The 15,356-nt window shown below is 36.4% G+C and overlaps 2 protein-coding genes across 5 annotated transcripts; both read left to right on the top strand.

Moving 5' to 3' along the window:
* The first annotated feature begins 811 nt into the window (after nt 1-811).
* On the top strand, nt 812-4,812 carry LOC145738918 (prolyl 3-hydroxylase 1-like). Of its 2 annotated transcripts, XM_081994090.1 has the most exons (9): nt 812-1,518; nt 2,187-2,330; nt 2,442-2,622; nt 2,677-2,802; nt 2,853-2,989; nt 3,358-3,474; nt 3,807-4,185; nt 4,240-4,427; nt 4,485-4,812. In XM_081994090.1, the coding sequence occupies exons 1-9, from the start codon at nt 1,087-1,089 to the stop codon at nt 4,707-4,709; spliced, it is 1,929 nt and encodes a 642-aa protein (XP_081850216.1). In that variant the 5' UTR covers nt 812-1,086; the 3' UTR covers nt 4,710-4,812. The 2 variants fall into 2 exon arrangements, with proteins under 2 accessions (XP_081850216.1, XP_081850218.1); XM_081994092.1 differs by lacking the exons at nt 3,807-4,185; nt 4,240-4,427; nt 4,485-4,812 and adding an exon at nt 3,569-3,778 and having other exon boundaries at nt 839-1,518.
* A 1,122-nt stretch (nt 4,813-5,934) lies between these two features.
* Nucleotides 5,935-13,954, top strand: LOC145739103 (uncharacterized). 3 transcript variants are annotated; one of them, XM_081994447.1, is made up of 15 exons: nt 5,935-6,112; nt 8,498-8,635; nt 8,907-9,175; nt 9,231-9,284; nt 9,345-9,987; nt 10,042-10,275; nt 10,333-10,566; nt 10,620-10,847; nt 10,901-11,116; nt 11,170-11,613; nt 11,669-12,022; nt 12,085-12,449; nt 12,500-12,763; nt 12,822-13,083; nt 13,145-13,954. In XM_081994447.1, the coding sequence occupies exons 1-15, from the start codon at nt 5,950-5,952 to the stop codon at nt 13,309-13,311; spliced, it is 4,035 nt and encodes a 1,344-aa protein (XP_081850573.1). In that variant the 5' UTR covers nt 5,935-5,949; the 3' UTR covers nt 13,312-13,954. The 3 variants fall into 3 exon arrangements, with proteins under 3 accessions (XP_081850573.1, XP_081850576.1, XP_081850575.1); XM_081994450.1 differs by lacking the exon at nt 8,498-8,635; XM_081994449.1 differs by lacking the exon at nt 9,231-9,284.
* Nucleotides 13,955-15,356: the final 1,402 nt, after the last annotated feature.

Here is a 15,356-nt window from a genome sequence, read left to right as displayed (position 1 = left end):
TAAAAACATGTGGAACGCTATATGGTTATGCATTCTCAAAAATACTAAACAAATAACGTTTGAATAAATGAAAACATAAGTTTGAGGACATGTTTGGTTTGATATATTGGTTTAATATTTTTATTGAAAAAACTCGGAATGCACAAAAACAGTAGATAAATAGATATAATTGAAAACAAACAAAAATTTAATATCTTTTTTTGTGAAATATCTTTAACTGACATTTCAGGCAGATCACAACTTTACCTAGGGTGTTCTTAAATAACTTGGTGCAATTCACTTTTAAAGGCTTTGAAAATGTAAATTGTAATGCTGCGCAACTGAGAAAAAATTTATTCGCCACATTTACAAGAAAAGCTGAGATTGTTTATTGTTAATCTATATCTATAGGTATCTTCCTGTATCCTAAGACCAATTATTCCAACCGGTATATACAATCTGGTATCAAATTGAAATTTTTGACAATGCCCTTCTTATTTGCAAAAAAAAAAAAAATATTGTTGTCACATTCAGATTTCTTGACTTATTGTTATCCCAAATTAATGAACAATTTGGTGAAGACTAAACATACTGCTTAGTTTAAACTATAAAATTGGATTTATTTCCATATGGCCAGCGACCTCACACAAGTGTTCGCTCTGTATATAAAACATTAGTAACCACGTGAAACGTCTTGTAAGCACGTGGACGAAGATAGACTAACATAAAGTCGAAAGCCCACCAATGAAAACCAGTCGAAAAACTTTACGCAGCTTTTTATTCCACTGCCCGTCTGCTTGAGCTTAAACTGGCCAGTCTAAAGTCAAGTTTTTAGTCCACGTGCAGATATTGCTTTAAAAGGTTCAAATTAATTTAAAATGTGTCACATTCGAGTTGGTAAGCAAGCTGTGTCGTCTGCGCAAAAAATCGTTATCACTCTGTTTTGAATTGAATCACCAGAAACGTTAACTATGAATAAAACTCAGACCCTTCATATGTGATATATTCTTACCAGATCTTGGACTAAACCTTACACTGTTAAATAAGTGTGGTAGAAACTGAAAGCTGGTGTTGTGTTAACAAATAAGAGTTCAGTGTTACTCTATCATGCCTGGTGTCACGTGGTTCGTATTTCCTGCATTGATAACGTTGATTTTAACAACACATGTGGGTTCGGAAGAAGTTATCGAAAAAGGGACTGTGGCGCGGCTTTACGAAGAAGGAATACAAGCATATTTAGAAGAAAGATTCCCTGAATGTGTCGAAAAATTAGAACAGACCCTCAAAGTTTACCGGTGGCAGCGGAGAAACACTCAAAACTGTAGATTGAAGTGTAAGCATGAGAGCGAAAGTTCTGAGCCTCTATTTCCGGTTGATGTGGAGGATTTAAGGTTTCATGAGAAAAATGTTAGGAACACGTTATGTTTGATTAATTGTAAAATCAATAATAATGGAGATAATAATAACGTTGATCCGGAAGTTGAGAAGCTGTTTGAAGAGAGGAAGCCTTATGAATATCTTCACTTGTGTTATTTCAAGGTAAGTCTGAGCAAACGTTCTTAGTCATAAACGTCTGTCATTGATATTGATATTTTAAACTAGAAACCATCTGGAGGTTTATAGGCTACAAAATGCCCACATAAAATGCCGATTTTATTGATTGAGGCATCGTCGTAAATTTTTCACAGACAAGTAAATAATGAAAGAAATTAATATTGGTCATTCAACAAAAACGAAAAGTTTATATATTGAGAAATACCGGCTACATACAGCAAAATAAATCAGATTAGTGGGCGTACGAAAGATGAAAATAAATGTTTTTCATGTTAGTTTCATAACAGTATGAGTACGTCCACGTATTTCCTTCACGTTCTAGCTAAAGATGTTAAACGCAATATTTATATATTGCTAGCTGCAGATGGAAAACTCTAATTTTAAGTCGCTGACCTGGATTGCAAATTTGTAAAGTTGATAGAAAAAGGTTTATATTTATATCTCGCTTAGCAAGCAAAACACAACTGTTCCAAATTTCAAAGACCGAACGTGAAACAATACATAATTTGCCGAAAATAATTTCAGCATTTTAGCTTTGAAATCCGATTCTCCGCATAATCAAACGCTAGCAATTTACGCTTTTGATTATCACCCTAATACACTATTTTTAACTCCGTTTTGTTGAAACATTACATGGAGGGTTTATTTTACAGGTGAACGATAGACAGAAGGCTGCTTCTGCAGCTTTTACCTTTTTAGTCGACAATCCTGATGACAAAATGATGGCCAAAAACTTGCAATACTATTCTGGACTTCCTGAAGTTGATATGAAAGATGTTATTAACTTTGAGGCTAAGGTAATTTGAATAATTTTATGTAGTTATAACTGTCTTTTAAAACAACTGTTGCCATTGCTAGAAGAGATTTGATAATTAGAGATTTTAGCTCTTGAATAATGATACTTACAGGATTACGTCTACCTTTACGTATATGGTTCTGATGCTTACGAAAAAAAGGACTGGGACACAGCAATAAATAACATGGAAGAAAGCTTAGCTTCCTACTTACATGCTGAAGACGAATGCAGAGCTCAATGTGAAGGACCATTTGACCCTGGATGGTACCCAGACTTTGTCCCAGCAATAGCCAGTATTTTTTTTTTAACTGAAACTTTGTCAGTAAACTATCACTAATATATTTCAGATCACTTCACGTATGTCTTGAAGTGCAAAAGAAATTGCACTGGGAAGTTGGGATCATTAAATGGAGAGGTTTACAACGATCTATTTGTTAGTCATTATGATTATCTGCAGTATGCTTATTTTAAAAGTACGTTACCCTTAATCTTTAACTGTATAGTTACTAGGTTGAGATTTTAGAGGGTAAACTGTACGAAGCTTGTCAGGCAGTGGCCAGTTACCTTTTGTTGGCCCCTAACGATGAAGCTATGTTAGCTAATATGAGGTACTACCAAGGATTGCCTAAAGTTCAAGATAACTTTTTTGTACCTAGAGAGGTAACTTAGCGTTACTTTAATACTTTACCACTCTTGAGCAGTTTGCAAAATTATTTCATCAACAATTTTGTGTTCCACCATGCTGAGTAATGAACATTTTGAAACAAAAATGAAATAACTGATGGATGGAGCTTTTCCTCTCTATGTTCTAAATGTACTTAACGTAAAACATGATCAATAGTTTTACCAACCATTAGAATGGTAAGCTTTATAGAGCGGTCACCACGTTTGCAAGACAATTTAATCTACCACACACCTGTCTATCAAATTAATAGTAGTCATTTTGAAGTTTTACTTGTGAAAAATGGTTGAAACCTTCAAGGGTGGTAAATTCTTAACTTGGATAACTGGTACACAACTTGTTTCAGGAGGCAATTAGATATGCTCAAAGAGACACTTACGAGCAGAGAATATTGGATTATATAAAAAACGAATTCAAATTCAGTAAAACTTCCCAACAACTCAAAAAAGAAGCCTTAGCCAAAGTGAGTTAACGTTACTTACTAATTTGTTGGTGTGGGGTCCAATTGCTGCACTAATATAGCATGATCTGGATTCTAACATTTCCTTAACTTTTAGGAGGATGCTTCTGATACTGAATCGACTGACAATGACATTGAAGATAATTTGTCTGAATGACGCTTCTATCTTCTCGGTTACTTTTTTGTAAATATTGACCTTTGGTTGCTTTTTTCTTCCGCCTATTAACTGTGTTCTTTTTTTTTGGAAACCATTGTGCCATGTATATTGATTCCTATATTATTTAATAAATATTTTGTACACCAAGAAGCCTGTTCATTCTCCTGATTGTTAACAGAAGGTAAGGAAGGGGAACTATAGCAAAAACGCCACTGATTTAGGAGGGTCAGAACGATTTGCATCGGACGGATTGATTTCCTTGGATGATTGTAAAAAGTTAATGTTCATTGCCAACAATTTCATGAGTAACAATGATGGATACAAAGGAACAGTGGGGCTTACGTCTCCTCATACTAAAGATGAATTATTCCAGGGAATCACACTTAGCAGAGTGGGGTTTTTAGTGTATATAGGGCTACTACGCCCAACTTATTTGCAACTGATGCTCAGGGTTACAGAACAGATGAGGAGTGTTCTTAAAAAGAAATTTACATTGGAAGAGCATTTGTACTTTTCTTATACTCATTTAGTGTGTAGGTCTGCCTTGAAACATCCAGGTAATAAATTTAAAAAATAATTTACATAAAATACTTAAAAAATTCTTTGAAAAGTTGGCAATAGAACAGACTTCAGTCATAAAATCCACGCAGATAATTGCAACCTTTTGGGGGAGAACAACTGCAAGAAGGAGTTTCCAGCTTTCTTTTGGAGGGATTACAGCGCTATTTTGTACTTAAACAACGACTTTAAAGGAGGAAAGTTTATGTTTTCGGCAGACTCAAAAGGAAAGCAAATCCAGGTAACTTAACCACAACATACAAAAAATATCAATCAAATTACACGCAACTCTCATTAGAGCTACATCACCCCAAAATGTGGTAGAATGGTGGGATTTTCTTCAGGAAAAGAAAATCTGCATGGGGTTACTGCCGTTCGAAGTGGAAAAAGGTGTGCCCTAGCTGTATGGTTTACTAAAGACCCAAAGTATCAAGAGTTCGATCGGGATGTTTCCCACTATATTCTGGATAATGATGTGTCCTTCTACCATTTTTCTAGCAAAGACGTTAGTGAACTCGTTTGAATTTAAGGTTGTTTCGTTACCTTTTGGAGATTGATGGTTGTACTTAATTAATTATTTTATTCTTTGTTTTTTTGTAATAATATATTTTAATACTTGTTTGGTACTTGGTTGTTTTATTGTGCTCAATCTTAGGACTTGATGATATTATATGATTGTTCTATATTAGTTCTTTCTTATATCTATATTAAGCAAGCGTATCAAATAACTGAACTGAATTACATTAAAGCAAACCGTACGTGACATTTCCTTAAATTTTTCAGATTTGCTAAAAATTCAATTTTCTATTTTTATGTTTGTTGGCCAGTTATTGGGTGCTTATTGTTCTTAATGATTTCCTTTATGCAGGTCTGGAGAAACAACGTTCGAATAATTGAAAATAGCTTGTTTTGCATTTTCTTGTCTTTATATAAAATGTACAGCAATCTTGAAGATCCATTTTATTATAGTTCGTTGATCACACTTTTGACAAATTTGTATTTGTTGACTTTAAAAAGCTGTATAGTAATTCTTCACATATTATTGATATTGTATTATTACTGTAGGTTTATCGCATAAACCCTAGAAAAGACTACAAGTTTTTCTGAACGGTAAAGCTAATAATTCTCTCTTTCTCCATACCTAATACTGGAGTCTTCTAGGTTAATTAATAAACTTGGAAAACAGCTAACTAATTTTTTGTTTATTATACTTTAATTTAGCAACAATAAATTAATTCAGGACTGGGAAAATTTACTCAATATAAATATTTGGAAAGTAGGATTTAGGGAGATAAATTCCTCATCAGTTCCTGTTTGGAAAGCAAAGCTGGTCATGATCATTAAAGCATTAAACAACAGCAATGTAATAAATTTTAAACTAAAAGTTCAAATTTATTCAGTCATCAGTGGTTTGTAAGGAGCGACTTGAATTTAGTGGGGGGTCATCGGGCACCGATTTTCGAATGTCTATCAACAGGGGCGCCGGCTCCAATCGAAAAATTATCAATAGGACAAATCCAGACTAAGTCGTGGGTGTGCAATTGCGTCATCCACGTTTTACGTAAAACCTTCTCTTACTCATCCTCCAGCCCCTAAAACTCTCTGATCTGAGCTTAACCCCCTGATTGAAGATGCTTGCTGCTTAGACTGCTAGGCTGATTTCGTATGGTTTGAGATGGGATTCTAAGATTAGAGATGCTTTTAAATCTATCCAGGAAAGAAAAAAATGTGTGTAACGCCACTGGTTAGGCACGGGCGTCGCGATGCGTTCCGATGCCATAGTCCACGGTAACCTGGACGTAGTATCCGTCAGTGCGGGACTTATATGTGACCGGTGTGGTAAGAAGAAAACCATGGAGGTCTACCTCAAGTCCTCATGGTTTTTGCTGCTTCTTGGATTCGCTCTTATAGCTGCCACCTTGCAGGGTACGTTCCAGAATTAGTTTTTTTACGTGCTTAATCCGGGGGTTAATTAAGTCGCGTAGGACTTGTGAAATCGCTAAGTACCAGTGCTTTTTAAGTGAACCTGTTATCCAAAATATATCTTAGTGTCGATAGTGCATATATGAGAAATATACGTAATTATGTAATAGATTGTCGCCATCGCTTTTCATGGGTGCTATTTCATGACATTACGTTATTTTTGGATCGGCAGGTTGCTAATTTTAAAATTCGCTACAAATATATTTTATTTAGCTATTAATAACAAACTCATCCTCTACTACCCATAACGCCCTTAACACTCCTTTAGACTATTCATTTAAGTTTTTCCTGGTATGGGTGTTATTTGAGGGTTGTATTCACCACTCCTCTCTGTCACCATAGAAGGCCAACTACTAGGAGAATATGTGTGATAACGAAAGTAGTGTCAAATAATTTCGTTTTGAGCAAATTAGCTGCCAGTGGCCCACAGTTTTTCAAAAACAGGCAACACGCCAGATACCCTAGACTTGTTACAGATTTAGAATTTGACTCGAGCATTTTCCTACATGCCCTTGTTTTTATCTCAAACTCAAATCTTCTATTCAAGGCCAATTTTTCCTACTATTTTTAATATTACATAATTTCCCACTACATTCATATTAATTGCTTCACTCACTCACTATTACACACCATATGAATCTCGTAACTTAAAAAAAAATGAAAACGTACCGTTTCATTTAACCCGCTGGCACCCATTTAGACCTAAAATTAGACCATTTTATTTATTTATAAGGTGAACCTAGCGCTAATACCTGGCGCTAAAGAAATTCTATATTTAACAGTTTAATCATCATCTAAGGGCAACTCGCGAGTTGAGTCAGGCATCTCATTCGCGGCTGCTATTTAGACATCCTATTATGTCAATTTGGGTCATTAACAACCCAAACGAAAAAAGCTGGCTTAAATGTGACACAATAATTTCGCGGTTAACGATACAGGACCTATTCCAAAAATACAATTTGCGGCGTCCATATATCATTCTTCTATCGTATAAAATGAACAGCTGTTTTTGTGGCCTTTTGCCAATAGATTAATAAGTTAAAAAGCTATTGAAATCTTGATATTGTTTGAAGTTAGCACCAGAAGATCCTATCCATTATCCAATTTGTTCCGGGCTCATTTAAAATTAAAACTTTAATTGTCTTTTTTTTTTAATTCGGGGCCAATTTGGCGGAGGTAGAATATCTTCCAGGCGTACAATTAACTCATGTGGAACGCCAGGTTGATTTCATTGACCATGTGATACATTCCAGAGTTAAAAGTTTGCAACCCACGTCATGAAACGCTGTCTTAATAACAAAACTTTAAATCAATATTTAATTTCCACGACTGTTTGTTTCGGCGAATGTCTATCAACAGTTCGGATTACTTTGTTGCAATTCACATGCGTTAGACTCGAATATGTTTAACAGATATACAGAATCATATTTAAATTCAGAATCAAATAACATTTTGAAGTGTAAAGGTTGAATGGGTACTATTTGTACTAAAACGTTTAAAAAATTGTGATATTTACAGAAGGTCAAAATTTGTAATTAAAATAAATTAATTTATTAGTTAATAAAAATTACAATGACAATTGTCTCACTAGGGTATAATTATAGTCCAAGTAGATTAACATTAAGGGACATTTTAATACTAAACATTATTTATAGTAAAAATCAAAGTCACCACGTAACAATGTAATAGACAGGTAAATTGTATCTTGTATTAATCTCTAAATACAGACCTTTCTACCTTGTTTTTTCTATAGCATCAAGACTATTCATAGAACCTTTGATGCTTATGCAAAAAAAGGTTATATGTACTATACAGAGAACATAATTTAATGTACTATGCAGTTTCTAACAAAAGATTTTCCCATAACATTAGTCTAACAAGTTCAGGTTTTATAAACGCAGTTTAGCAAACCTTTTTATATTTAAGGCTGTCAAAGACGTTGAACTTCTTAAAAGTTGAAGCAGTGAAAAAGCTGTACTCTGGTTAAATCATCATCAGTTTTAGAAATTTTGTCTCACGTTCTCCCCTACATTGTGCTTGTTATATGCAAATTTTAAGACAACGCATTTACCCTTTGTAATTTGCTTTCACTAGATGACCAGACCAGTAAACACACATATATTATTATATATTTTAGCATCGTACATAATACAAGTGTTTTCATTGCACAGCTTAATCTTAACAAACATTTGTCACCGACCAAAGTCGAGGGCGCAGCGGACAAGCGCAACCACGATGGGCGGATTATAAGATGGACTGCCATATCCGCCCATCATAGTCGCGTTACGTTGAAAGTTTTATTGTAAAACAGGGAATGTTCTCTTGTAGAAACCACTGACTGTCCGACACCCGAACAAGTCTCGTGTACGAGTGGAGTAAAGTGCAATGAAGATGGAGATTGTCAGAGTAATGAAAAATGTTGTGCGAACGCGTGTTATACGAAACGATGCATACCAACCTCGAAAGGTTTGTTGATCATCGAATATCACTTCGCTAAATCACAATTTCATAATATTCCAAATAAAAGTTATTTTTAAATTGTTAGAAAAATAATAGACCCCCGTAAAGCTCGGTATAAAGGCAAGCGCCGTGACGTATTCACTAGCATTGGAGAGGCAAATATTCTATTTCTTATCCTTTAAATATACACAGTCCGCGTTATTTTCAGAACCGCACAGTGGCGGCACATATAACAATACCCTATAAATTTATCAAAATTATTTACATTTTTAATCAGGCGTGCAAGGTGACCCAAAGACTGACGGACCATCCGAAACCGACTGTCGACCTTACATCGAGAAAGCTCTGAAGGAGCTGGAGACTGGTGAGGCCGGACATGCTCAAGAGGAACCTTCAGACAAAGACGAGAGTTCTGAGGACGTTCCTACTGTAGAAATCACCGACGACTCCAGCCACCAAGAAGAGGTGGATGGAGATGGAAAAGCTAGTGAAGAAGATGACCACAGCACCGAACAAGATGCCACACAGCAAGAAGCTGTACCAGAGGTTTGTTCACCTGACATATCACACTTTAAATTTATAACAATTGAAATATAACCAGAGTGCCGAAGATGACAAAAGTGAACACGACTCAGGTGAAACACCCGACGAAAAGGTATCACCCTCATACAAATCAAACACCAACTCAAACACTCTTATTAACTACTGTTCACAGGAAGTAGAAAAAAGCGAAGAAAAACTCGAATCCGAAGAAGAAACGAAGACTGAAGCTTCGAAAGAAGAATCAGCCGAACAAACCGAGGTGGCAGACCAAGCAGTAAGCGCTGAAGACGAAGGTGTAGAACAAGGAGAAGTTCAAGCTAGCGCAGAAAGGTTAGAGGAACCCGAACCAAGTATAGTTAAACGAGAAGTACCCGTCGTGGAACCGGTGTCAATTCAATCTGCAGCAGCAAGTCAAGAAGATGAGAGTGGTGAAAAAGCAGACGCTGACGAAGGAGATGAAAGCGCTGAAGCTCCTCAAGAAGATGAAGAAAAGTCCGCTGAAAGCAAAGAAGAAGAACCCCAGCCTAAATCTAAAGAAGCAGTGGAATTATCTAGCGAACAACCTGATGATGGAGGTTCTGAAGAAAGTGCTGAAGGAGGTTGCCCTCCACCAGAAAAAGTATCGTGCACAGAAGGAGAGCTTTGTGCAAAACATAGGAATTGCGGAGAAAACCAAATTTGCTGTTCTAACAAATGTTACCGAAAGCGTTGCGTTGAGGGAACTGTACCTCAAACTGAATTAGACGCTGAATCTGCGTCGGAAGAATCCGAAGAGGCTAAAAGTGTAGAAAACACTGAGGCCCCTTCAACCCCTGGTAAGTCATGTTTCAACTGACCATGATTTCAATTTGTCGGCAATTTAATTCCAGAAACTGGTTGCCCATCACCTGGCGAAGTCTCTTGTACAGAAGGAAATTTATGCAGCAAGCACAAACAGTGTGGTGAAGATCACATTTGCTGCCCCAACAAATGTTATAGAAGAAGGTGTGTTCCTGGAACAGCCACTTCTGCCGAGCTTGCTGAAGAATCTGATGAAGAGTCCGAAGAGGACAAAAAGGAAGAAGCAGTGCCTGAGAAAACCACACCAAGTGACGCCAGGCAAGGTAACTAACTGTTCGATATCATTTCAGATTTAATATATAATCAAGAAATTAAATTAGATACTGGATGTCCTACTCCTAGTGAAGTTTCTTGCGTAGAAGGAGACTTATGCAGTAAGCACAAGCAGTGTGGTGAAGACCAAATCTGTTGTCCAAATAAGTGCTATAGGAGGAGATGTGTTGCTGGTAAAGCTACATCAGCAGAGCTTGCTGATGAATCTGATGAAGACTCAGAAGAAGACAAACAGAAAGAAGAGATTGTTGAACAAGCTACATCTGGTGGTGATAAGCCAGGTAATAAATTATATTCTTAGATCTAGTTCACTTTTAAAAAATACTTGAAACAGATACAGGATGTCCAAGCCCTGGTGAAGTTTCTTGCATCGAAGGCGACGTATGCAGTAAACACAGACATTGTGGTGAAAACCAAATTTGCTGCCCCAACAAGTGCTATCGGAAACGCTGCACTCCAGGAACTCCAACAGAGGAGGATTTGGCAGAAGAAGAATCCAGTGAGGAGGCCCCAGAAGCTGACGCTAAAGCTACAGAAGCTGCTTCTAGCACCTCTGGAAAAGGTTTAGCTTTACAATAAATATTGATGGTAATCATAATCACATTAACGTTATAGACACAGGCTGTCCAGATCGTAATGAAGTGCCTTGCGGAGGAGAACAATGTCTGAAACACAAACAATGCGACACGGGAGAAATTTGCTGTGCTAACAAGTGCTACAGGAAAGTTTGTGTGACTGGCACTGCAGGCTCTGAAGAAGAAGATGAAGAATCTGAAGAAGCAGAGGAACCTGAAGAAACTGCGGATGCTGCATCTGAAAGTGTGGAAGAAGGTACTTGTGTTTTTTTTATTACTTCCAATAGTTACATTTTCAACATTTTACAGAAGGTGGTTGTCCTTCTCCCGATAAAGTATCGTGCACAGATGGAGAACGATGTGGAGAAGACGAGGACTGCGACAAGGGCGAAATTTGTTGTCCTAATAAATGCTACAACAAACGTTGCGTACCCGGTTCCAAGGATGAAGATGAGAATGAAGAAGAGCTCCCACCTCCCGTGAAAGTACCACCACCTAAAGTTGAGCCGAAAAAAGAAGAAGAACCGAAAAAAAAAGTGGAACCTAAGGAGGAGGTCAAGCCTAAAGAGGAAGTGAAGCCCACAACGGCTCCTCCACCATCTCCACCACCAGCACCTATAAAAGAAGAAAAGAAACCTCCACCAGCACCCAGTGTTAAACTTCCACCACCTCCACCAGCACCCTCCAAACCAATCACCGTAGTGGAGCCTGTAGTGGAGGAGGCAGATGAAGAAGAAAGCGCTGAGGATGAAGGTAAGTGTCTTTTTCCGGTTTCTAGGACTAATAACAACTTCTAATGTTATTAAAGAGGATGGAGTACCAGTAGAAGATCTTCTGCTGGACGCAGGAATTCCCAGTGAACTCAGGACCAGAGATCACGTGGAGCACTTGCTGAAGTTGGACAAAGAGTCGTCGAAACTAGAACATGTGCAAAATCGCGTATATGAAGAAACATTGAAAGAGCTTAAAAAGCTGTACGAGAATGCTATTAAACCTTTGGAGGTTCTGTACAAGTACCGAGACTTAAGTAATCGGCATTTTGGTGACGCTGAGATTTTCTCCAAGCCTTTGATCTTGTTTATGGGACCGTGGAGCGGGGGAAAGTCCTCAATTATTAATTATTTGACTAACAATGAATACAATGACACGACATTAAGAACAGGTAAGGGTTTTTGTGTTTCTATTAACCTAAAGTATTATTTCCAATCTAACGCTGGTTTTTAGGCGCTGAACCATCACCAGCTTATTTCAACATCTTAATGTACGGAGATGAGCCTGAAATCATAGATGGAACTGAACTGGCAGCAGACTTCACCTTCTCAGGACTACAAAAATTCGGTCAAGGTTTGGAAGAACGTCTTCGTGGAGTGAAACTGCCTTCGAAGCTTTTGGAAAAGGTCAACATTGTGGAGATTCCGGGAATTTTGGAAGTCCGAAAACAAGTCTCCAGACTATTTCCCTTCAATGATGCTTGTCAATGGTTTATTGACCGGGCTGATATAATTTTCTTAGTTTACGACCCATCCAAGCTTGATGTAGGTCCAGAAACTGAAGCCATTCTTGACCAGCTTAAAGGAAGAGAACATCAGGTTTGTCATAGAGAATCTTTCATTGGGGGTTTTAAAGATATGTTTTGCAGACGAGGATTATCCTAAACAAAGCCGATCAAGTTAAAGCTGAAGAATTGATGCGAGTCCAAGGAGCACTAATTTGGAATATTTCTCCTCTGATGTCTTCACCACAACCCCCAGTGATGTATACTACGTCTTTGTGGTCAAGGCCTTTTGAGCCTTGGGCACCTGTAAGGCTGCTTCAAGCTCAAGAAAGGGCATTTTTGAGAGACTTGAGATCTGCTGTAGATAGACGTGTTGAGAATAAAATTGCCAGTGCACGTAGATTTGCTGTAAGTTAACGTAAATTACATTAGAGTGCTTTTGCATGATAGTGATTTGATTTTTCAGGTTCGTGTTCGAAACCATGCTAAAATGGTGGATTGCTACTTAACTACTTACTACAACCACAAATCTGTGTTTGGCAATAGAAAGCAGGTGGCTAACGAAATTATTGATCATCCTCAGGATTATCACATTTACGAAGGTTTATCGACCTTGACGAATATTTCCCGATATGATTTGCCCGATCCTGATGTATACAGAGACTTCTTCAAACTTAATCCTTTGTATGAATTCCAGCAACTTTCAGCTACTTGTACATATTTCCGAGGTAATTTATTTTTAACTAAGCAGACTGGTCTACATATCTGCAAGCTATTTTTGAATTTCAGGCTGTCCGATTAACAGGCTCGATATAGCAATAGCCTATGATCTCCCTGAATTAGTGGGAACATACAAAAGGCACTTGGAGGAAGCCATCAACAACGCAAACAACCCTCCCAAAGAATCCTCTCCTTCGCCATCAAAAAAGACGAAAAAAACGGCTCCTGGGAGTTGAAACCAAAACCAACTTAATCGATCAACAATCATATACACCTTCATGAAGGAAGAATGGAATTCCTAAAGGATGAGAGGAGATGTCAGTGCTGCCATTAGATCGTAAAATACGTAAATAAAAGGAACTGAAATAGTGTGCACATTGTTTCATTATAAAAAGACTTAATTCGATCAGCCACGCTTGCCTTGCCCTGCCGCCATACTTGTGTGTTGACCGCATTTACAGTTCATGCATTCGGAGTGTTTTTAAAATAAAGAGAAAATAATTCAAAGAGAGTGGGAAACATATATATACGCTAATAGGTTAAGAAAAACGATATGTCATACTGGGTGTACAATTTCTTACAAAATTTTGCAAATGTGTCTTATATGCGAGGCACGCGCCTCATTTATATAGTGATATAGCTAAGCGATTTAAGGTACTTTTCCAGCAGTGAATCGCCCTCACTTTATAACGTATGAATTGTATAAAATAGTGTAAGATTATTTTGTGTTTACCCTATAAAACTGGTCGACTTTAAGTGTATTTAAGTACTTATAGAATTCTATTTTTATTTCCTTTTTTCTTTTGTTGTATATGAAACGAATGGACACTGTATGAAGACAAACTTAGATTAAGTAAAATAAATATATTTTCATTTGTACTTTTAATTTTTTTAAACCGAACTGCAAACACTCTAGTAATTAAACTTACTTAAAATAAACACACTCCATAATCACTTAAGTGCATGCACTCTATAGCCAGTTAATAAACATTTTCATTTTAATGGTATTAAATTTGTCAATTGTACACCCCGATTTATGAACAAATCGACAGAAAACCGACAAAGTCACTAAGGCCTTATGTTCCAAAGTAAAAATTTAGTTCTCGCAACGAACATGAGCCAATCATTTTTTTACTGTTTAAATAAAACGATTGAGGAGTTATTCCTTCAAAAATAGCAATGATATGCCCAATTTCTCAGTTTTACTGCAGACAGTGTTAAAAAATTAAAATACCTTGATTCAATGTGACCTAAAATAACAAAAAAAAATTCAGTAGTGTATAAAATAGAATTTTGGGCTGTTACAAGAAAAGGGATGATAGACACGAAAATGTAAATACTTCGAATTATATTTAGCCTCAATATTTGAATACAGTAACATACATTTATATATAAAAACAAGAAGTGTTTCATCATGTTGTATTTATACAATTTTTTATAATAATTATTATATTGGGAAGAAACATCATTGACTCAATTCAATACTCTAAGAAATTTAGTGATTTACAAAATATATAATATATTAACTATATGTATATAACGCAAGGATTGAACAGTAAGCGGTCTTTTTGTCAATTTATTGCAATGTGTAATTTCCTCAAAACCGCTTCGTAGTTTGTGCAAAAGGCATGTGCAGAAATATATATAGCAGTTCGCATTTACGCCATTGTAAAATACAAGTTAAAAACAGTTTTAAAACATCTTTTAATACATGTATATATTCATAATTTAACAGATCTCACCACGCAATAATTTTTAAACTAAGTACATTGAAACACGTTTTAAAATCCATTTCATCCAATCCAATTTTCCAGGTATGACTCCAAAAGATTGTAGTCCATCAGTAAATAAGTATTATCTAAGTTTGTTTCCTATCAGAGGTTTTACATTCTAGATGAAGCCAGGCAAAATCAAAATACCATGTGTCTCTAATTATTCATGCTATTGCACTAACTGATATTCTGTTGAAATAACAGTTCAGGTATTTCAATCAATGTTAGTGTGTATTAGAGAAGTTTAGGTTACCATTAAGAATGTCACAAATACAGGTTTTACCCAAAAATGCAGTTGTGATCCCTGTACAGTCATAAAGACATTTTTTTGATTTTAAGTAAAGTCGTATTAATTGTAATCAGGCTTGTAAAATTATGCCTCCTTTTAGGACAAGTAGACTATTTGAATAATTATAAATTATCCACTAAATGTTTACTTATTCTACTGTAAAGTCAAGCTGTGTTATTAGTTTATTCCATTTCCTGATAAAGCTAACCAAAGATTGCAA

This window comes from Ips typographus, linkage group LG16 (genome assembly GCF_016097725.1).
Source record: "Ips typographus isolate SLU linkage group LG16, UJ_Ityp_2.0, whole genome shotgun sequence".
In the NCBI taxonomy this organism is placed as follows: domain Eukaryota; kingdom Metazoa; phylum Arthropoda; class Insecta; order Coleoptera; family Curculionidae; genus Ips; species Ips typographus.
The sequence above is the reverse complement of the archived record's forward strand: the minus strand, read 5'-3'. Positions and strand labels throughout refer to the sequence as shown.

Excerpts from the sequence above, each read along its gene's own strand:
- LOC145739103 (XM_081994447.1), top strand. The coding sequence starts at position 5,950 with ATGCGTTCCGATGCCATAGTCCACGGTAACCTGGACGTAGTATCCGTC. Across the intron at positions 9,988-10,041 it reads TGAGGCCCCTTCAACCCCTG|AAACTGGTTGCCCATCACCT; the intron begins GTAAGTCATGTT and ends ATTTAATTCCAG. Across the intron at positions 13,084-13,144 it reads TACTTGTACATATTTCCGAG|GCTGTCCGATTAACAGGCTC; the intron begins GTAATTTATTTT and ends TTTGAATTTCAG.
- LOC145738918 (XM_081994090.1), top strand. The coding sequence starts at position 1,087 with ATGCCTGGTGTCACGTGGTTCGTATTTCCTGCATTGATAACGTTGATT. Across the intron at positions 1,519-2,186 it reads TTCACTTGTGTTATTTCAAG|GTGAACGATAGACAGAAGGC; the intron begins GTAAGTCTGAGC and ends TTTATTTTACAG. Across the intron at positions 4,186-4,239 it reads GTCTGCCTTGAAACATCCAG|TTGGCAATAGAACAGACTTC; the intron begins GTAATAAATTTA and ends TTCTTTGAAAAG.